The following is a 22718-nucleotide window of genomic DNA, read 5'->3' on the forward strand; positions in this document are numbered from 1 at the left end:
TTTATTATTGTAGTCTCATTGCTGATTTGCCCATTTAAGCTGCAAAATGGTGAGCAAGAATAATAATCGCCCACTTTCATCAAATATATTTTGACAAACTACCGTCAGTGCTGTATTTTTCTTGGAAGAAAGATGATACCTGGGAGCATTTGGAGTTTTGAGGGAAAACTCTGGAAAAAGACTCTGAAGACTGGTTGCTTTCTTGAGCTTGGGTGTCTGAATGAATGAGCGGTTTTCACAAAATTAGATACTAAGACTACTGGATTATAAACCAGACTGCAAAATTACACACTGATAACTATTGTTTATACATTTCAGTACACATTACTTAGTAATAGGTAATTTTACTAACAAGAAGATGCAAAGTGCAATACAATAGAGCAGAATAAAACATGCACCACTCAACTGTCATGTCTTTACCTTTCTGCAGTGTCTTACTTTATTCATTCAATTTCTTGAAGATCCTATGTTCTTCTTCCCATATGTTGAGAGTCAATGTTATTTAGGAGTCATTTTGCATTTCACAGTACGAAAAGTTCACAGACAAAAGGACGACCTATTCTTGTACCCTGCATTCATAGAATAGTTACAGCACAGGAACATTCAGCCCATCGTATCTGTGCCAGCCCTCTGCAAGAGCAATTCACGAGGTGCCACTTGCCCGTTTTTTCCACATAGCCCTACAAATGTTTCTTCCTCAGAAAATGGCCCCATTCTCTTTTAAAAGCCATGATCGAACCTGCCTCCACCACACTTACAGCTAGTGCATTCAAGGTCCTAATCGCTCACTCAGTTTTTTTAAAAAAAGGTTTTCCTCATATCGCTAGTGCTGCTTCTGCCAACCATGAATTTCCTGGATGAATTAATAAAAAGCAAAGCACCTCCTGAAGTTAACCTTGTAGATAAATAGCTAGTGCATGGGTATTTCTTGTCATGAGGTTATGTATGTTATTGTTGTTTCTCTTCCTGCACCTAGTGGTGCACAAGGTATACTTTCATCTGTATTCATAGCTAGTTTTTCCTGGAACAGGTCACTAGCCTGTGGCCAGAGACTTACAGCTTGAGGAGCGGCACACCGCATCAAGCATGGCTGAGTCTCTCCTGCTCTTACCACCTGCTATTGGCGTGTGTTGGAAGGATTTGGCAGGTGGATACTTAATCTGTTTGGCCACGTTATGAACACATATTCCTTGGCCTTCAAGTTCTAGGAAGGGATTTGTGCTTGGAGCCTCTGACTCAGAGTGAGGGACGCTACCCACTGTGCCAAAAGACCTAGTTATGTATGTGCAGAAGATCTCCACTGTACACTACATGTGACAAAATCATTAACAGATATAAAGAAGAGTTTCAAAATGTTGTTATAGATAGTCCAAAGGGAAAGTTTTCACCACCAGTGGGTTCACTTTGGGGAGTTGATGATTCTTGATTGCTTGCAGTGGGGAAAAATTGATAGTTTCATTGTGATATGAGCTGTTGCTTCCTCATTGCTAATTGTGATTTTGGTGCTTGTCTTGTGACTTTTAACCTTTAGAGAATTTTACATTCTCAATATACAATCAGCTAGTTGGTGATTACTCAAACCAATTAGAATGCTGATAAAAGAAGAAGGATGTATTTATGCAAGTTTCTTGGCAGCAGGAAGTGGCGCACTGTTTGCTGGCAGTGGGATTCTCTAGTCCCGCCATTGTCAATGGGATTTCCCACTGATGTCACCCCACGCCAGCGGGAAACTCGCAGGGCCGGAGAATCCCGCCGGTGTGAATGGAGAATTCCCTCCAACATCTTACACCAACCTCAGGACATCCAAAAGCATCTTACAACCATAAATACATTTTGAAATGTGGTGATAGCTGTATTATATCAGTGTGATGAAATTGGAAACTCTGAATTCTGTACAGAAACATACTTTGTTCATGATGTATATAATTCTGCATACTTTTAAACTCGTGTGGTATCACCATAATGAAACCTTTTCACTTACCTCAACTTTTCAACGTCAATGGTGCTTTGCTCTACAGCCCTTTTGCCTTTACTCAAGTGCCTTTACCTGGGTGACTCAACAAATTAAAAACTAAGTGCATTTGCAACGGAAAGATATTGTCTGTGAAGATGTATTATGCCAAGATTGTTCTGGGCACTCGTATGAAAACAATTTTGGAAAAATAATTTATCTCCATGAATTAGTAACAATGAATCATCTTTCACAAACATGGCATAAACAAAGCAGATAAATACCTGCTGCTGGATCAAACAGAAAGTTAAACAGAAAGTGAATTGGTGACCTCGTAGAACTCACATCAGCAGGTAAAGGCATATGTGTATTCTTGAAAATTCATACACACTAACTATTGATCTGGTTTTTTTAAAAGTATCAGAATAAATTGTCTGTATGATATAAAATGATCATCTGGCAGTGTGATGTTTAACATTTTAAAAGTAAAGACTATCAGGTATATTTTCCTTCCCTCTTTAATCTCAGCCAAAAATAAGTGTTAAGTGCAAAATGGACGCTCAGAACACCGCCTCCCCGCACACCCCCCAGCCCCCCCCCCCCCCCCCCCCCCCCTCATTTCATGCTTGCACTGACATTTTGATTTTCATTAGTAATGGAAGAAAAGCATGAAGCTGTTATGAAGAGACTAATTTTTACATGGAAAACAGCAAGGTTCGCCTGCTAACTTATTTGGACTCGTCCAGCTAGGAACCGATGAATGTAAATTACAAAAATTTGTTATAAGAGCAATTATTCCTGTGTCAAATTACAGATTGTCCTGAAAAATGATTATATATTCCATTTTTAAATATATAAACAAAAATATGTTTGACAGAGAACTTCCGTTTGAGATATGTAATCTTCTCTTTTAGTAATTAAACAATAAGTTAGACCTCCTAATGGCTTTCCATGTGTTCATTACAGCTACCTGCGTGAGTTTGCAGTAATTAAGCAATCTGAAGCACTGACTGACCCGGGGAGATAGCTATTACATAGTGCGAGTGTCCTTGAAACGTCTTCATCATCACACATTCTCTTCTCTTCATCTCACTGAAAGCTGGTGTCAGCATTATTTTGGATCATTCAGTACAAGAGCATTTATTGAAATCTTATAAGGGGATGCTGCAGCAATGAACCTGTGAGCAAAGTAGGGAGGTCAGCCAGCAGAGAAAGGAAAAAAATAGAAAATAGCCAATGCACGTTTTTCCACCAGAGCAAAAATAAAATGTTTTTATTTTGGGACTTTTCTTAAGGTCAAAATGTGATTAGCATCTGAACAGGCACACAAGTTGAGCTACCCTAGGGATTGTTATGGCCAAATCCGTGTCACTTAATGTCAGGAGCCATCAAAATTGTGATAAAATTAATAGAACTCCAAGTGATTGATAACCCAGCTCATCTGCCATTCTCCCAGAAAACTCCCAGTGGTCCAGCAGCTAGAAACAATGCTTAGATCATTTCTGAAAGGAACCCATTTGAAAGATGCGACTGTGTGCTTTAATTAGTTCCTGAAATTTGTGACAGCCTTCTCCGACAAAAATACATGATTTGTTTACTAATGCAGGCAGAAATGATGAACGTTTCAACTGTAACGAGCGATATGTGGGCCATGGATTCTTTTTTCTTTCCTTTCCCAGTGTCAAATCTGAGTTAGAGTAAACATTTCCTGTTTTTATTTCTGCACACCAGAACACTACAGGTGTTCATTCAGCTGGCATGTGATCTTTGAGTTAAGGTATCTTTGCTTCATGACAATTATGTGAAAAATACCAAATTTCCATACTATAGTTATTAATGGTTGTTTATGTGGTTAAAAAAAATCATGGTCTTTGGGTGACAGACTGACAAGTAACACCAGAGAACTTTAAAATCTGAGAGATTTAATATTCAGTCGCTTTATAATAACTATATAATTGTACAATAATAGATGGGAGGTTTCATGATTGTTGCAGTTTGTACTTTGCTGATGTTTATTTTGGCCCCACATTCTCTTTCATCAGTTTCAAGTTCAAATAAAACAGACGTGCGCATACTATAAATAAAACACATGCTTGTAAAAGTTGAAAATGGTATTACGCTCCAGCAAACCTACCTCTCCACTTCACAAAGCTTCTCGCTTAGCAAGGCTCTCAGTTTGTTAAAGGTTAACAGACTATTGGAAACGTTTGATTCTTTACTACATCAGTGTGCCCTTCACAGCGGAATATCATTCCTGCAAGCTTAGGTCGTCATTACAAAGGACACATATGGTGTGGATGACAAGTGACACATCCTGGGAAGGGGTTAAAATTCTGAAGTACTCCAATGTCTTCTGCAATCAACCTTTGAGGACCAAAAGGATAAATTTAGGTGGAGCTATGATTCATGTCACAACAGTAGAAGTTATACAGTATGAAGCTAAATTACAGAAAGACGACATTCTCACACCACTCGCTGGAATACCAAATGCATTCAGATCAGCAACATCACACTCGACTCACTACACATTCTGTATTGTGTGAAACTAAAACTGATGGCATTGATACAGAAAGTTTATCCGACTGCTCTAAAAAGATACCTTTGTTGTATGTTTGTTGTACTTTCCCCTGTGGACTGTAAGCAGCTTTATATTTTTGTGCATCAGATGGGTGACACCAGCATTTATGTTTCAGCTTTGTACCTGAGACGATATCGGTTTTTGCATGGGGTGAGCACCTGGGCTGATCCTGTGAAATATCGAAGCTAATTAATCTGTCTGCAGCTTGATTCATGTTCAGTAGGCCCATGAGTCTAATAGGAAGTCTCATGGTGTAAACAGATCAGTTGCTGAACGGGAAATCCAAATATTTCCAATCCCAAACCAAATTTGACCATAGCACATGCTATTGTCATAATTAAAAATCAATGTTCAACCCTGACTGCTGTTTGACTGCTCCAGTCAATAAAGTATTACACACTACCATCCACATTTTATAAATCTTAAAGAGAAATAAGTGAAGTTAGTTGTATCCAAATTACCTAAAAGGCAAACGGAAAATGCCAACAGAACTTTGATCCTACTGATTAAATAAACAGATGCACTGTTTGCTTAATAAAATGCTCAGCTTGACATTAATTGAATGAGCTAAACATTTATTGAAACCTTGTCATGAAACAGAGAAGTATAAGATTCCGACACCAACCATATCCAGCTGCCAAGCAATGATGTATGTTTTAATATAAGATAAGCATACAGCCTGCTCTTTACGAGGTAGCTCTTTTGATAAGTGCTGCAATCAGTAAGATGCCTCCATTAACACAAAAAACTAATTTGTGCAGCATTTGGAAAAACAGGAAATGCTCAGTACTTACCCTGCAAGTTAATCAGAATATTTAAAGAATTACCATTTTGTTCCTACAGTACAGAGTTCAAATCATTGTGGGGGGTGGTGGGAAATGAGTGGGTGTCATGTATTACACTGAGGAAAAATTCACTGTGGATTCACAGCAGGCAGCCATGATTGAACAACTTTATTTACACCTCCCAGCAGAGAGGGCAGTATAACAAAGTGCTCAGACTTGCAATATATTACACTCCTTCTCCTCTTAGAAAAGCAACATATACATTAAAATGGTACATGTACACACTTTTCCAAAATGCTAAACCAACATCAACAATAACTGAAAATTTAACAGGATGTGTTACATAATTTGTTTTTACTGTAATCTCAACCAAAACGTATATTTGACAAAAATTTTAACATTTTTCCCTTAAAACCAGTACGTGTTTAACAAAAATATCATGTGATAAGAAGGAATGAAAGGAACTTTTTCTTTTTCCTTGCTACATTAAATTAACCTATCTGGCTTCTTTCTCTTTCTGTCTGGATATCTCCTTCAATTAGCTTGACTCTGATCTTTCAATATTTCTAACTGTAGCTACCAACTCCACTCAATTGTTCAGACTATGACGTTGGTTGATCAGTCTTAATCAAAGACCTTGACTCACTTTGCTGTACTGGTGGATTCTATGATATCAGTAAATGTCCAGGTTCTTTGTGATTTCCAGTTTCTTACTTTTTTAAAAATTCATTCATGGGACATGAACGTTGCTGTCTGGCCAGCATTTATTGCCCATCCCTAGTTGCCTGAGGGCAGTTAAGAGTTGACCACATTGCTGAGGCTCTGGAGTCACATGTAGGCCAGAACAGGTAAGGCCGGCAGATTTCCTTCCCTAAAGGACACTAGCGAACCAGATGGGTTTTCCCGAGAATTGACAATGGTTTCATGGTCATCAGTAGATTCTTAACTTCAGATTTTTAAAATTGAATTTAAATTCCACCATCTGCTGTGGCGGGATTCGAACCCAGGTCCGCAAATCATTACTGATTGTCCCTTGGGACTATAGGAGGTTTCTCATGATCTCCTTTGGTCAGATTTCCTCATTCAAGTAAATTATCTAGATGACACTGACAGAGTTCTCTCCAATCTTCACTAGGTACGTGAGTATCCCGAGCAACTTTACAAAATTCCAATCACATACTTCTGATCACATCGGTGATTTTTCACCATGGCCTTCAGACCAGCACTAAACTCCCTACGTTTCATGCCTCATGTATCATGACTCATTTTCACTTTGTTTTGCCTTTCTTTTGCTTTTCTATTGAAGTCAGGCATAAGTAAACTAAACCTTCTCCTAGGAGTATGTTCAAACACCAACTCGTAAAATGAGCAACTTCCTGTAGATTGCTGGGTTATTCTATAAGAGAACAGAATATTGTCTAAAACAGAAAATGCTGGAAAATCTCAGCACGTCTAACAGCATCTGTGGGGAGAGAATAGAGCCAACATTTCGAGTCTAGATGATCCTTCATCAGAGCAGGGCAGAGCTCTGACGAAGGGTCATCTAGACTCGAAACATTGGCTCTATTCTCTCCCCACAGATGCTGTTAGACGTGCTGAGATTTTCCAGCTTTTTCTGTTTTTGCTTCAGATTCCAGCATCCGCCGTATTTTGCTTTTATATTAGAATATTGTCTCACCTGTGTCGAAGAGAGCCATGGAAATAAATGTCTAGCTTGTTGCCAAGCAAATACTTCTGCAAAGGTCTCTTCATAACCTATACACTTTTTTCTGCAGCATCATTCAATACTAAATTATATGGTGGTATTGAACTGTTCTTTCTTAGAAATATTGAACATTCTTCGGAGGTAAACTATGGATCATTATCTGATACCAACACCTCTGTCAACCTGAAAATTGCAAACCAGCTTTTCGAAACCTCAATAGTTTTATCACTTGTGGTATTGGGCAAAGACTCAATATTTATCTACTTGCTACAGCCATCAACAAAAACAAGGTTCTCTTTCCCTTCCACTTGAGGGTAGCACGGTGGCACCATGTTAGCATTGCTGCCTCTCGCCCCGGCTTGGGTCACTGTCTGTGTGGAATCTGCATGTTCTCCCAGTGTCTGCCTGGATTTCCTCTATGTGTTACGGTTTCCTCCCACAGTCAGAAAGACATGCTGGTTAGCTGCATTGGCCATGCTAAATTCTCCCTCCGTGTACCCGAACAGGCGCCAGAGTGTGGCGACTAGGAGATTTTTACAGTTACTTCATTGCAATGATAATGTGAGCCTATTTGTGACACTAATAAATAAACTTTAAAACTTGAAAGAAATTGACAATGTTCATTCTCAAGGTTTTCCTGTGTTTGTGCATGGAATTAAAGGAGCTTTGGTTGGATCATTTCTCATTCTGAGACACACGTCACAATGTTTTACCAACTCTTCAATATCTCTAACTACCTTCATATGGACTATTGCTGTGTACTGTTCCTTTAACAATCTCTCTCTAAACATTGGTGGAATTATGAGTTTCAAAACCCGTGGGAACAGCCTTGGTTTACACTCAGTTCATTACCACATGTGAAATATTCCTGCAGTTCTCATCACCACACTCTTGGCCAATCATTCATGACCTAATCAAGCACTTTACAGAGCAAGACATCCTTGTGAGTTTCTTCACTAATTTCTCTGATAGACACTGGGGTATGCTTTGTGTATGTGAAGTATTTTCACAAGTATCTCAGTGGCTAGAAAAGAATCAGCCTTCACAGCAAATCTCATTATCTGCTAAGTTATAATATTTAATAATGTACTGATGACCAATTTTATCATTCATCATCCAGAACTAGCTGCATTCTTAGCCAAGCTGTTCCAGTACAGTGACAACACTGGCACCTACCTGGCAATGTGAAAAATTGCCCATGTATGTCCTGTCCACAGGATGTGGAGTTGCCAGGGTTGATTTGGGGTAAGCACAGTAAGGAGTCTCACAACACCAGGTTAAAGTCCAACAGGTTTATTTGGTAGCACAAGCTTTCGGAGTGTCACTCCTTCAGGTGAGTGAGGAGTTGTGTTCACAAACAGGGCATATGTAGACACAAACTCAATTTACAAGATAATGGTTGGAATGCGAGTCTTTACAGATAACCAAGCCTTAAAGGTACAAACAATGTGAATGGAGAGGGGGTTAACCACAGGTTAAAGAGATGTGTATTGTCTCCAGCCAGGACAGTTAGTGAGATTTTGCAAGCCCAGGCAAGTTGTGCGGGTTACAGATAGTGTGACATGAACCCAAGATCCCGGTTGAAGCCGTCCTCATGTGTGCAGAACTTGGCTATCAGTTTCTGCTCAGCAATTCTGCATTGTCATGTGTCGTGAAGGTCGCCTTGGAGTATGCTTACCTGAAGATCAGAGGCTGAATGCCCGTGACTGCTGAAGTGTTCCCCGACAGGAAGAGAACACTCCTGCCTGGTGATTGTCGAACGGTGTCCATTCCTCTGTTGTTGTAGCGTCTGCATGGTCTTCCAATGTACCATGTCTAGGGGCATCCTTTCCTGCAGCGTATCAGGTAGACAACATTGGCCAAGTCGCAAGAGTATGTACCGCGTACCTGTGGATGGTGTTCTCACGTGAGATGATGGCATCCATGTCGATGATCCGGCACATCTTGCAGAGGTTGCTGTGGCAGGGTTGTGTGGTGTCGTGGTCACTGTTCTCCTGAAGGCTGGGTAGTTTGCTGCGGACAGTAGTCTGTTTGAGGTTGTAGGGTTGTTTGAAGGCAAGAAGTGGGGGTGTGGGGATGGCCTTGACGAGGTGTTCATCTTCATCGATGTCATGTTGAAGGCTCCAAAGAAGATGTCATAGCTTCTCCGTTCGGGGAAGTACTGGACGACGAAGGATACTCTGTCCACTGTGTCCCATGTTTGTCTTCTGAGGAGGTCGGTGCAGGAAAGGATGTCCCGAGGCATGGTACATTGGGGAGACCATTCAGACGCTACGACAACGGATGAATGGACACTGCTCAACAATCACCAGGCAGGAGTGTTCTCTTCCTGTTGGGGAACACTTCAGCAGTCACGGGCATTCAGCCTCTGATCTTCGGGTAAGCGTGTGTCATGAAGGTCGCCTTGAAGAAGGAGTGACACTCCGAAAGCTTGTGCTACCAAATAAACCTGTTGGACTTTAACCTGATGTTGTGAGACTTCTTACTGTACTGTCCACAGGAAGTAGGACAAATCCAACCCGGCCAATTACCACCCCATCAGTCCACTCTCGATCACCAGCAAAGTAATGGAAGGTGTCGTCAACAGTACCGCAGCACTTACTCAGCAATAACCTGCTCACTGATGCTCAGTTTGGGTACTGCTAAGTCCACTCAGTTCCTGGCCTCATTAAAGCCTTAGCCCAAGCATGGGCAAAAGAGCTCAACTCAAAAGGTGAAGTGAGAGTCACTACCCTTGATATAAAGGCAGTATTTAACTAAGTGTGGCATCAAGGAGCCAAAGAGAAACTGGAGTCAATAGAAATCAGGTGAAAAAATCTCCGCTGGTTGGAGTCATACCTTACACAAAATTTATGCTTGTCGGAGGTCTATCATCTCAGTCCAATGACGTCACTGCAGGGATTCCTCAGCTGCTTCATCAGTGACCTTCCCTTCATCACAAGGTCAGAAGTGGGAATGTTCACTGGTGATTCCACAATGTTCAGCACCATCGGCAATGACTCAAATACCAAAGCAGTCCATGCACATGTGCAGAAGAAGCTGAACAACATTCAGGCTTGAGCTGGCAAGTGGCAAATAATGTTTGCACCACACAAGTGCCAGGCAATGATGATCCTTATAGAGCCTCAAGGGTAGTGGAGGAAGGCTAAGTAGTGGCAGAGGGAGGCTTTGTACTTATGGCTTTCATTAACCTGGTTAAAGAGCAATGTCTCCATAAGCATTCATGACTGAATGGGAAAAACACCCATCTCTGGTCCTCCTAGATGCCTTTCATCTGGAAGGGATGGAGTGGGGTGCTATGTCCAGGCAGAGGCCAGGCACAGGGCTTAGCATGGGCTTGGTGTCTTTGAGATAGAGGGAAACCTGTAAAGGACATGTTCACTTAATATATCACTTCAATTTGTTCATACATCCACTGAGGTCCCAATGATGCAGGCTGCAGGCAGCCCTGCCTTGGTAGTGGCTCACATCCAGAAAAGGAGAAGGAGAGCTCATCACAGGGTCAAGAGAAGCAAGAGCCTGAGCAGCAAGGGTCAGCAGAGTGTGGTCAAAATGCTGGTGTAGAGGGTACACAGCAATGGCGAGCATTGGTCCGACAACCTTGGGGATATCACGGTGATGCTTTTATCTAGAAATGTGAAAGGCAATGCCGGAGGAACCTTTGTATGTCCTGCGATGAAGCTTCTCGCATCTGCCAGCTTTTCCAGTACGAGCTGTGGCCACAAAGACTTTAGAGCAGTAACATGGAGCTCCAGGCCTGCAGTGAGTGAATGGCTATCTGGCTGCCATTTAAATATGGTGCCAGGACCTTGGACCCCATGAGGTAATGGCATGACGGGTGACTTGCTGCCTGCTGCTCCATGGGATTTGCCATTCTCCTTGCAATTAATGAACTGAAGAGTGGAAGTTCGTGTGTGTCCAGCCACACCCCGCACGAATCACGCTGGCTTTCCCACCCACACTGGATTTAGACCCCTGAACAGAAGATTCCACCCACAGAGTGGCATGAATTCTGAACAAATGCAAATTAGATGAAGAAAGTATCAAAGCTATGTATCACTTATTGATGATTAACTCTTTAATTTAAGATACTAGCACAAGAAATCTCTTCCACTGATTCAAGCCAGTGCTGTACGAAGCCAATGCTGTACAAAAGATATTAGGACTGCTGAAGATATCTGTGATTAAGAAATACAGTTGAAAGTCTAATCGAGAGTGGACATTAAACCGCCTCGTTTATCAATTCAACCAAGTTAAAGAAAGCAACAGTTTTGTATTGATATATTATTTTTCCTGTTGTAAAATGTGTCGAGGCACTTAACAGGAGCATGATCAAACAGAATTTGACACTGAGCCAGATCAGGGTTGTTATTTTCTGGAATGTTCTTGGAGACGGAGGGCAATAAACTGTGTGAGGGCGAGGGGTGCAGCACTTTTCTGCTGTCGCTGGCACTTTATCATTTTACCAGCAGTGAAAAAACCCTTTGTCACACTTGGAGAGAGACAGATATACCCTGCATGCGGACTCAGGGTGGAGCCTTCCTGACCAGGCACCCTGCAAAACATGGAAACTGCCCCCTGATGACAAGGGCTGCCCCATTAGAACTGCCCTCCACCCCCTGCTCATGAAGTACCACCTCCTCCACCCTCAATGGAACCCGACTGACTGGCCCTGACATGCCTATCCCAACTTAGCCGGGTTCTGGTGCCTCTGCTACTCCTGCCTGCTAGCAGTCCCAATGGTCACCACTGTTCCTGCTGATGCTGTTTGGACTGAAGAACTCAGTGCTGCGTTTTCATTTTTTGTGCAGACAATGACACACAGATGAATTGTTCACAATTACACCGTATGCGTCGTAGTAGTTTAATATAGACATGTATGGCTGAAAGATCTATTGCTGCTCCACGCATCAAGTTCAAAACTTCCACCAATTTTGCCGACAAAACATGGACAATGTGCCACCTATTTACAATCTTGACATCCTGTTTGACCTTGAGTTGAGCTTCTGACCCATCACAAAGATTGCCGACTTCAACCTCAGTAGCATCACTTCTTTTAGCCCCAGCTTTGGCCAATCTGCTAACAAAACCCTCATCCATGTTTGATTCAGAGTCCAGACTCTAATATTCCAATGCTGTCCTGGCCAGCCTTCCAAGCTTAATCCTCTGTAAAGAAATCATAGAAATCATAGAAACCCTACAGTGCAGAAAGAGGCCATTCGGCCCATCGAAACTGCACCGACCACAATCCCACCCAGGCCCCATCCCCATACCCCCACACATTTACTCGCTAATCCCTCTAACCTATGCATCCCGGGACACTAAGGGGCAATTTAGCATGGCCAATTAACCTAACCCGCACATCTTTGGACTGTGGGAGGAAACCGGAGCACCCGGAGGAAACCCACGCAGACACAGGAAGAATGTGCAAACTCCACACAGACAGTGACCCAAGCCGGGAATCGAACCCAGATCCCTGGAGCTGTGAAGCAGCAGTGCTAACCATGTGCTACCGTGCCGCCCCTTCATCACATCCAAATTCCTGGACCCATTTACCTTAACCTGCCCAAAGTCCATCACCGTTATACTTGCTGAGCTAAATGGATCTCCAGTACTCCATGCTGCCAATTTAAAATTATCCTTGAATTTAAAACCCTTCCTTTCTCTGTAACCTATTCCTGTCGTACAAATCTCCAAGAACTGTGTTCAATGAACTCTGACCTCTACACACCTCTCGCTGCTTTCACCTCAATATTCATGGTCGAGTCATCAGGTGCCTGAACTCTGGAATTTCCTCCCTTTCACCCTTCTATTTCTATCTTCTCCTTTAAGACCTTTCTTAAAATCTGCGTGAACAAAACGTAAAGTCGCCTCTGAGTATCTCCTTTTGGTCAGTATCAATTTTGTCAAATTATGCTTATGTGCAAAATGGTGGGACATTGTTTCGTGATAACGGTGCTATACAAATGCAAGTTATTGTAGTTGTAAGATGACAAAACCGTTAGAAAGAGAAGAAATTACAAAATCATGGAAGTGAGTCTTTAAACTTTAAAAAAAATACATTGCAAAGTCACTAAGTTGCGTAATTCATTTGTTTCAATTTTTTGTGAACTAAACATTCACTTTGGCACAGTGGTTAGCACTGCTGCCTCACAGCGCCAGGGATCCGGCTTGGGTCACTGTCTGTGGAGAGTCTACACGTTCTCCCCGTGTCTGCATGGGTTTCCTCCGGGTGCTCCAGTTTCCTTCCACAGTCCAAAAGACGTGCTGGTTGGGTGCATTAGCCATGCTAAATTCTCCCTCAGTGTACCCGAACAGGTGCCGGGGTGTGGTGACCAGGGGATTTTCACATTAACGTCATTGCAGTGTTAATGTAAGTCTACTTGTAACACTAATAAATAAACGTTAACACTCATGTCTGTATGTATATGATACCATGGCCTATCTTTTAAAGGAAAAGTATCAGAAACTCCACTAGTTTTATATTAGTTGAAAAACTTTCTGTTCTATGCCATCGCTGAACTTCACTCTCATTATAAAATACACCCCAGGAACCAACTGCATTGCATGTTGTGGCAAGGCCCAGTGAGTGTCTCATTGCTGAACAAAAATGCAATGTAGAGAGGTCATGAACTAAAATCTAGTGAACTTATAACAGAGTGCTCTCTCTAAAAGCCTTATAATGAGGTGAAATGCTTCTTCCATGAATAGTCTTCAGTCCTAATTTCATAGATGTGAACAGGTGTTACATTGCACATTATCAGAAGAGACATTTAAAACTTTGTTTTCAAACATGTAGTTAGCAAAGGTGTTTTAGATAAAGTATAACAACTTCAGTAAAGAAAGATCTGCTGTTTATATCTTTCACATCCTTGGGCCATCCCGAAGTGCTTTACAACTGCTGGGTTACTTTTGAAGTGCGGTCATAATTGTCACATAGAAAACATGGCAGCCAATTTGAACATAGTAAATGAGTGGCCAGATCAGCTTTTTATTTTACTGGTGCCCATTCAGAGAAGACAGGGTATGAGTAGAACTCCCTGTACCACAGAATCATTCACATCCACCTGAGCTTCTGTTTAAACATCTAAAATAGTGCCCTTTTGACAATGCAACATTCCCTTGGCACTACACTGAATTGTCAGGCCAGATTATGTGCACAGGCCTGGAATGGGGCTGCAGTGAGGATATTACTAAGTGACCATCGGCAGGACACCTGGAAAAGTAGCTTGGGAAATGAATACCAGTGATCCAGAATCCAAGGATCGAACCCACCTCCTGGAAACACCTGCCAAGTGTGCGGTTGAAGATGTGGCTATAGGATCGGGCTCATCGGCCACACAAGAACCCACAGAACCCATGAGTTTCTTAGGCGGACAATCCTATGCGTTAGTGAGTGATCACCAAAGAAGAAGACTAAGGACGGGATTTTTCAGACGCACTCGCCCGAAGCCGGAAAATCCCGTCAGAGATTAATGGGCCTTTCCATGGTCCGCCCATTGCCCGCTCCGATTCCCGTGGTGGGCGAAATGGGAAAATTCACCCCTGAGTGACTTCACTTGGAAGACCAATGTTCCTATTTTTAAGGTTTACGGTTGTGCACCATTCAAAAAATTTAGTAATTGTGCACTACACCTTCTGATAGAGAAAATGTTAGTTATATATATGATTAATCTATGTACAGTATGTTTTCAAGCTGATTTGTTTTAAATCTGGGAGTTTGCCAAAATATAAACCAATGAAATTCCCTCAACCAAGAAGTCCCAGTAACAAAGGTAGGCACAACGGTCTGTTGTCATCCTTTTGCTCGAGAAGCATAATTTTGCATTTAAAAAAATCATGAGCAACAGTAAATTCACAATCTTTAAGTAAGACATTGAGCAAAATAACTGGTTTACCTTTAAACTGATATGTTCCACTGAATTTGTTGTGCCCATTCCCATGGCAGGGATACCAGTGCTGAAGTATGAACTAGCTTAACTACCTTTGTCTCCCACCATCATCATTAAACGCTCCCAGATCAGGTATAGCACAGGCTCAGTCGACAAGCTAGTCTTTTCCTGTCTTTCTGTTGAAAGGTGCAGAATGACGCTCCCCCAATCCTGCTCTAATAAAATACTTTAACTTAATTCCTCTAAAAATGCTTCCAACCGAACATACATCTTATCCTCTCAGCTATTGCGAATAAGACTTCAAAATTATCACAGTTCTGTGCTGTCGCTTAAGCCCACTGAAACTAGGTTAAGAATATTTCAACTCATTTCTCCCAACACCTGAGCACACAGCACAGAGAGGTGGTCATCCAGTTGGCTTAGTTGAATCAAAGTTGCAGAGGTCAAAAAATAATACTTCATCCATTGTGGCACATTCCAACATTAAGGTGCTGCTTTATGATTTCATTGGACCTTTGCTGGATTTTCGAGGCTTGATAATGGAATGCTCTGTTTCCTCATTAAAGAGTTGAAAATTCATCAAAAGTACCGGCATCGAAACGGATGAGGCTGGCACCTCATCTACTGCGAGTTGACAAGAGAATAGAGTCTTTGGGGGTGATTTTCCGCCCCAGTATTCGGCAGGTGGGACTGGAGGAAGGGGGTGGAAAATCGAGCAGGAGACCCAAAAAAGCTTTTATGCTGGTGAGAATTCCCAATCAGTTGTCCCCTTTAAAAGTCAGGGTCACCATTTACATCTAATTGACAATGCATCTCGGGCATTTACATCTGATTGAATTGTCCATTCACATTGGCGTGCATGAATCATGACAGGTTTACCATGACGTGCATCCAGCAAACAGAACCCACAGGAGGCACACAGGTGAGTACAGCCCTGGGGTGGGATAGGTTGGGAGAGAGGTCATGCCTGGGCCGTATCCTGGCACTGTCCCCTGAAACTGCTCGGACACAGCTCCCTGGCATCCAAGCTCACACTTTGACAAAAAAAAGGCAGGTGGTTTGTTAGATGGGGCCTTTCCCCAATCCTCTAGAATGGTGTACAGCATAGACATTGTGAATAACATTCCTCTCAATGCTAACAAAGAGAATGGCTGTTTCCACATAATAAGTGATCTGCTAACCAAATAGCACACTTAGAAATTGTATGTTTCAAAGATTGCATTCCTGTCATAACACTGCCAAAGAGAAAGTAAAATCTTCTCTCTCGTTTTGTTACTTGGGAGTAATAGATTCCCTACAGTGCAGAAGGAGACCATTTGGCTCATCCAGTCTATACCAGCTCTGCGAAACACCTTCTAACCCAGGTCCAAATCCCTCACCTCATCCCCATAACCCTGCACATTTACCATGGTCAATCCACCTAACCTGCACATCTTTCAACCGTGGGAGGAAACCAGAGCACCCGCAGGCATGAACAGACAATGCAAATTTCCTCTGTACCCTCTCTCGGGCGATCACATCCTTCCTGTAATGCAGTGAGCTGAATCATGTGCAATATTCTAGCTGCATTCCAACTAGTGCTTTATATTGTTCTCGTATAACCTCCCTACTCTTACATTCTGGGCCTTGACCAATAAAGGAAAGTGTTCCTTCTTAAGCACTTTATCCAACCAAATATAGAGGAGAACACACAGTCACCCAAAGCTGGATTCGAACCTGGATCCCTGGTGCTGTGAGGCAGCAGTGCTAACCACTGTGCCTCTCATAAGGGAGCGAACAAATATTTAAACAAATGGTAGAGAGAGATAAATGCTGAGTGAAATAAGCTCATTTTTTGTTTATATTTCTTATTCCGTCCGTTAGCTTGGAATATCAAAGGATTGATACCATGTGGTAATTTATTATAATTCGGGTTAAGTTTTTTGTCAGGTAACAAATTGATTCCGCTGCTTTAATGTGTAGAAGCCATTTTAGGTGAAGGTAGACTGCCCCTGTTATTATTTTAACTTAATTTGGGATCCAGAAATCATTAAAAGGTTGGCCCAAAATGTCAGTGATGCATTTGATCCCACCATTGTTTCTGGATGCAAATTTTAATAACACTGTCTGGTGGCTGCAGAGTGAGCAATTCGGTACCACAGTACAGATTGAGAATCCTTTATCCATAAATCTGAAAACTGAACACATCCAAAAACCACACTCATTTTGAACTTCATTGACCTTTAGCATGGGAAATCTGTGACCCAAGCCGACATGACCAGAGCCGACACGAACTTTGCCGCCTGCACCCGACCTTTAACATGGGCAGTCTAGTTGTTTGCCTGCTCTGTTTACCTTGCGACCCTTCTGCTACAAGCAGAATCGCGGATGGTATCCTATACTTATTATTCAGTGGTACATCTTACTCTTCTGGCCATTTTATTGACTTTAGACTAGGCTTAGCCTAGGCTTCGGCCATTGTACTGTAAGTGGGCCTAGGCCTATCTGCGCTATCTGAAAACCAAAATTATCTGAAATCTGAAACGCAATTGGCCCCAAGGGTTTGAGATGAAAGATACTCGACCTGTACTACGCAATATAATGGAGAGAAGCAAAATATGAAGTTTATAAATATCATTGACGAAGGTAAACAAAAATCACAAAAAACTTGAAGATTTTCTTGTTATATGTAACAAAATTTCCGTTCATATAAATAAAAATCCAGCAAATATTGTAGCACCAGCTAAGTGAGTGTTGAGAAATACATTATTCTTGCTGCATCAGTAATTGTTTCGGAAGCTGTTGTTTAAAACAAATTCCTTGTGATATCACTAGAGGGCTCTGTGACAATGGCTGAAGATTGACTATTCTCAAAGGTAACCAAAGGTACCTCAGTCCATAATACAGAGCACCCTGATTGATGGACAGGTCTCTGATAGTTTACTATAGATATTATGTACTATGGTAAAAATGTACAGCTTGCAAATGTAATGTAGATTTTCAGTTTATTTTAACATTGAACTTTAGCTATTGTATTTATGAAAGGATAGGATGGGAAACATTAGGCACATTCTAGTTTACTAGCAAATGAACCCCAAACTAATACTATAAATTCGGTCTCAGATGAGAAGGTAAAATTGATAGGTTTGAAAGTGTAAACTAATTTTAGGCATTAATTCTTTCATTTAGGTCAAGTGGACAGAACAGCAAGAGGTTCATGAAGTGGAAAAACGAGACAAAATTATATTTCCGGATCTTCCACTCGCTTCCAAAGAACCCAGCATCACCTCATTCGTTAAAATACTAAGTAAGTGATAAATAACAAAACTCTGAATGTAAAACTGTGTGATATAATACACCCATCATAAGAGCCATAAGGGATCTGACACCTACATTTTTTTAACCCAGCCATTGCTAATGTATTCCAAAGATATGCTGTTGTAGTCACATTGATTTGAGTTCGGTTTATTTGATGTACCCATGGTTTTGATTTTGGGGCAGTTAATGTCTGTACATTTTTACTGTGTGATCCTCATCTGGAATGTAGCTTCAATAAGCATCAAGTAATTCTTGGGTTTGTGCCCAAACCTTTTTCTTTCATTTTCCCCAGTGACCTGAATCAATACTTTTAATCAGCGTACTTTCACCAGAATTTGAAGAATGCTGGTATATGTTTCAAATCTTTACATTAAAAACTAGGATAATTTGTTGTGGTTACAGCATGTTGGCTTATACTCTTTTAGAATCATAGAAACCCTACAGCACAGAAAGAGGCCATTCGGCCCATCAGGTCTGCACCGACCACAATCCCACCCAGGCCCTACCCCCATACCCCTCCATATTTTACCCACTAATCCCTCTAACCTACGCATCTCAGGACACTAAGGGGCAATTTTAGCATGGCCAATCAATCTAACCCGCACATCTTTGGACTGTGGGAGGAAACCGGAGCACCCGGAGGAAACCCACGCAGACACGAGGAGAATGTGCAAACTCCACACAGACAGTGACCCAAGTCGGGAATCGAACCCAGGTCCCTGGAGCTGTGAAGCAGCAGTGCTAACCACTGTGCTACCGTGCCGCCCTAATTGTTCTAATTTTTCTAACTTAATATAAACTTCATTGCCCCAGTAGGCCTATATTCATTGGAGTTAAGAAGAATAAGAGATGATTTTATTGAAATATTAAAGATTCTGCGGTGGCTTGACAGGGTAGATGCTGGGAGGGTGTTTCCTCTCTTGGGAGAATCTAGAACAAGGGAGCACAATTTAAAAATAAGGGGTCTTCCATTTAAAGTGTCGATGAGGGGGGAGTTTCTTCCCTCACAGGGCCTTTAGTCTTTGGAATTCTCTTCCCCAGAGAGCAGTGGAGGCCAAGTCAGTGAATATATTCAAGGCTGAGTTAGACAGATTTTTGATTGAAAAGGGTGTTAAGGCTAATGGGAGATGGGCAAGAAATGGGAGTTAAGACTCCAATCAAATCAGTCATGATCTTATCGCGTGCAGAGCAGGCTTGAAGGGCCGAATGACCTATTCTTGCTTCTTATGATCAATAAGCTATTGCCTTGTTCTGTTAAATTACTCAATTTACTTTCTGTTACTGATGCACACTTCATTTAGATTCCCCTTGAGTTTTGCCTTGAATCTATTTTCCCATGATGGAAACTCGCTCCCTGCAGAGATAATGATGGAGAGGGTGGGGAAGGGCCACAGGCCCCTCTGCATCCTGTGTTATTCTGTATCTCATTAAGGTAGATACTCTCTTTCCATAGTATGCAAATTACTTGTTACTTTTCCTTGAGGTGGAATACCCCACCGAGCTTTCCAGCTGGTTGCTGGCAAAGCTCATATCGCACATATTGGGAAGTTCAATTGTCAGCCAGGGCTAGGACTGAGAAACTGCAGTCACTGAACTGTGACATGAGCATCTTAACTGCAGCTCTACTGAATTTTCTTGGGATACGTAGCTTATGCTGTGTGTTTCTGGGTTTCATTTGTTTTCTGTGCTTTTGTTAATGCCTTGGTTGACACAGATGCCCAATTTGTCTGCCTGTACTATTTTAATATATTTATTATGCCTTTCATTTGAAAAGGAGATCGTTGGGTAATTTATATAGACATATTAACTGAGGCAATAGAAAGAGCATATGGAGAAAATTATCCTATTAATGTTGCCTTCTGTATTGTCCTATGTTAGGGCTTGTGGGTTTTAAGCAAAAAGAAAAATGTATGGCTTGCACACTTAACTTCAAACTAACAACAGATTTATTGTCGGAGTTGTTGCCTGCACAAAGTAGAAAATTGAACTAATCAGGAGCCTGTGAAGCACCCCAATGACATCACCAGCAAATCATGTGACTGGCTGTTAAAGCAATTATGCAACCACTTAAATATATAACATAGATCTCTGTTGAACTTAACATAAGAAATAGAAGCGGGAGTAGGCCATTTGACCTTTGAAGCATGTTTTCCAATCACTATGGTCATGGCTAATCTTCTACCTCAATTCCACCTTCCCGCACTATTCACGTGTCCCACGATTCCCTTTGTATCCAAAAGATCTTTCAATCTAAGCCTGGAATAAACTCAACAACTCAGTATCTGGTGTTCCCTTGTTGCATTTCCACTATGTATCCTTCCATAGGTGAGGAGAGCAAAACTGTGCATTGTAGTTTAGGTGTGGCCTCACCAAGGCCCTTTTTAACTGTAGTAAGACTTTTTACTCCAAGACTCAAATCCCTTTGCAATAAAAACTAACATGCCATTTTCTTTCCGAATTGCTGAGCTTTACCTGCATCTTAACTGTGTATGATTTATATATAAGGACATCCAGGTCCTTCTGAAAATGAACATTTCTCAGTTTCTTATCATTTGAAACATCATCTGCTTTAATATTTTTTTCAAGCGGATAGTTTTACATTTCTCCACATTCCATTCCATCTGCCGAGTCCTTGCCCATGCGTTTAACCTGTCCATTTCCCTTTCCAGTCTCCTTGGGTGGGGTTTTCGGTGCTTCCTGCTGGCCAGATCTTCCAGTCCCATTGAAGGTGACCACCCCCCCCCCCCCCCCCCCCCCCCCGCCTCGCCACACCCCGCAAAGTGGGTTCTCTGGTAGTGTGGTGGGCGAGCCATACAAAACACCGTAGACTTCAGCGGACCAGAAGATTTCACTGGCGGCAATGGTGAGCCACCTTTACCAACAGAAGACATGCAACAAGGCAGATGGGACTGGAGGGGTTGGAGTTGCAGAGGATTCTGGGCCTAGTTGTCCTCCTCACAGCTTGTTTTCCCACCTAACTTTGTATCATCAGCAAACTTGGATAGGTTACACTTGATTCCCTCTTCTAAGTAAAATCGATATAGATTGCAACCCGCTGAAGCCCAAGCACTAATCTTTCTGGTATCTCACTCACTGCCCGCCAACCCAAAAAATACCAATTCTTTCTACGTTTTCCTGTCTGTAAACTAATCCTCAATCCATGTTAATTTATGTAGCAGTCTTTCTAGTGGCAAATTAGCGAATGCTTTTTGAAAATACAATTACATTGCATCAACTAGTTTTCCACCGAGTAAAAATTCTCTATTAAATATGGTATATCCCACCTGTGTAATTTACTGAAAACAACAGTGTTGTTTTCTTGGATCAAATGCAATGCTACAATTTGCTTTATTGGTTGCTGCAACAAGTTTGTGTTGTAACCTACTGTAAATATGTTGTAATGTAAACTTTTGCAACGTTGCTTTTGATTATTCATAGCTGAGCTATCTCATCCAGCTACAAGTAGGCTGCTGCCTTCTTGAAGGATGAAGGAGATTGGCTTGATTGCCATATATATGTGATTGTATTAATCCTCTAAACATTAGGCCTTGCTTGGAAGAAAAGGAGACTGTTAGAAATGGTTTTCAGTCAATCAAAGTAATTTTTTCTGATCTGGGCATTATGAAATGTGTAGCAGGGCCTCAAATAAATAAAATAAAAGGAAAATGTAACAAGATTTTTTTTTAAAGAAAATATTGCTCTTTTGGGGGATTTTATTGTGCACAAGTTGGCTGCCCCATTTCCTATATAACGACAATGGTTACACTTTTGAATTTGTTTGTGTGATGTGAACATCATAGCCTAGGCCCATCCCTAAATGTACATGAGAGCTGTTCGGAGTCAACCACAGTGCTGTGGGTTTGGAGTCATATGTAGGCCAGACCAGGTAAGGTTGGCAGATTTCCTTCCCCAAATGACATTAGTGAACCAGATGAGTTTTTCCAGCAATCAGTGATAGTCCATCTTACTGAGGCTAGCTTTCAAGTCCAAATCTTGTTTTAATGAATTAAATTTTATATTACATAAGCTGGAGAACATGTGCTCCACAGCATTAGCCTGGGCCTCTAGACTTCTAATCCAGTGATTTCACCAACTTCTCCCCTTTTTTGAGAGTACGTAATCAGTTGCAGAGCAATTTGGGACCTTGAAGTTGTGAGAGATACGAAATAAATGCAAGTTCTATTTCTTTTAAAAATATTGAAATGGATTATAATGTCCAAAAGTAAAATTTACACAAATATAGAAGAGATTACAGAAGAGAATAAAGAATGACACGGCAAACAGATATATAGCATTGGTTATTACCTCCGATAATAGTGTATGGTTAATTTATGGTGGGAAAGATACATGTGACCTCTCAGAAGCCTTATCACTGTAAAATTATGACTGTTTCAGCAGTGGAGTGGCGTGAAAATATTTTTAAATTGACCAAGAAGACTGAGATGGTTCATCACCATCTATATCCTGGAGTTACCATTGACCAGAAACTGAACTGGACTAGCCATGTAAA

At 41.5% G+C, this 22718-nt stretch overlaps 1 protein-coding gene across 1 annotated transcript in view; it reads left to right on the forward strand.

Annotated features, from left to right (window-relative positions):
* The window catches only part of LOC144499693 (PC3-like endoprotease variant B), a 532138-nt gene that overhangs the window by 301202 nt on the left and 208218 nt on the right, over positions 1-22718 (forward strand). Inside the window, exon 4 of the mRNA XM_078221972.1 lies at positions 18080-18197. Within this exon, the coding sequence (XP_078078098.1) occupies positions 18080-18197 (118 nt within the window). The remainder of the gene's footprint in view (positions 1-18079; positions 18198-22718) is intronic.

The sequence above is a fragment of the Mustelus asterias genome, chromosome 10 (assembly GCF_964213995.1).
Source record: "Mustelus asterias chromosome 10, sMusAst1.hap1.1, whole genome shotgun sequence".
NCBI lineage: Eukaryota > Metazoa > Chordata > Chondrichthyes > Carcharhiniformes > Triakidae > Mustelus > Mustelus asterias.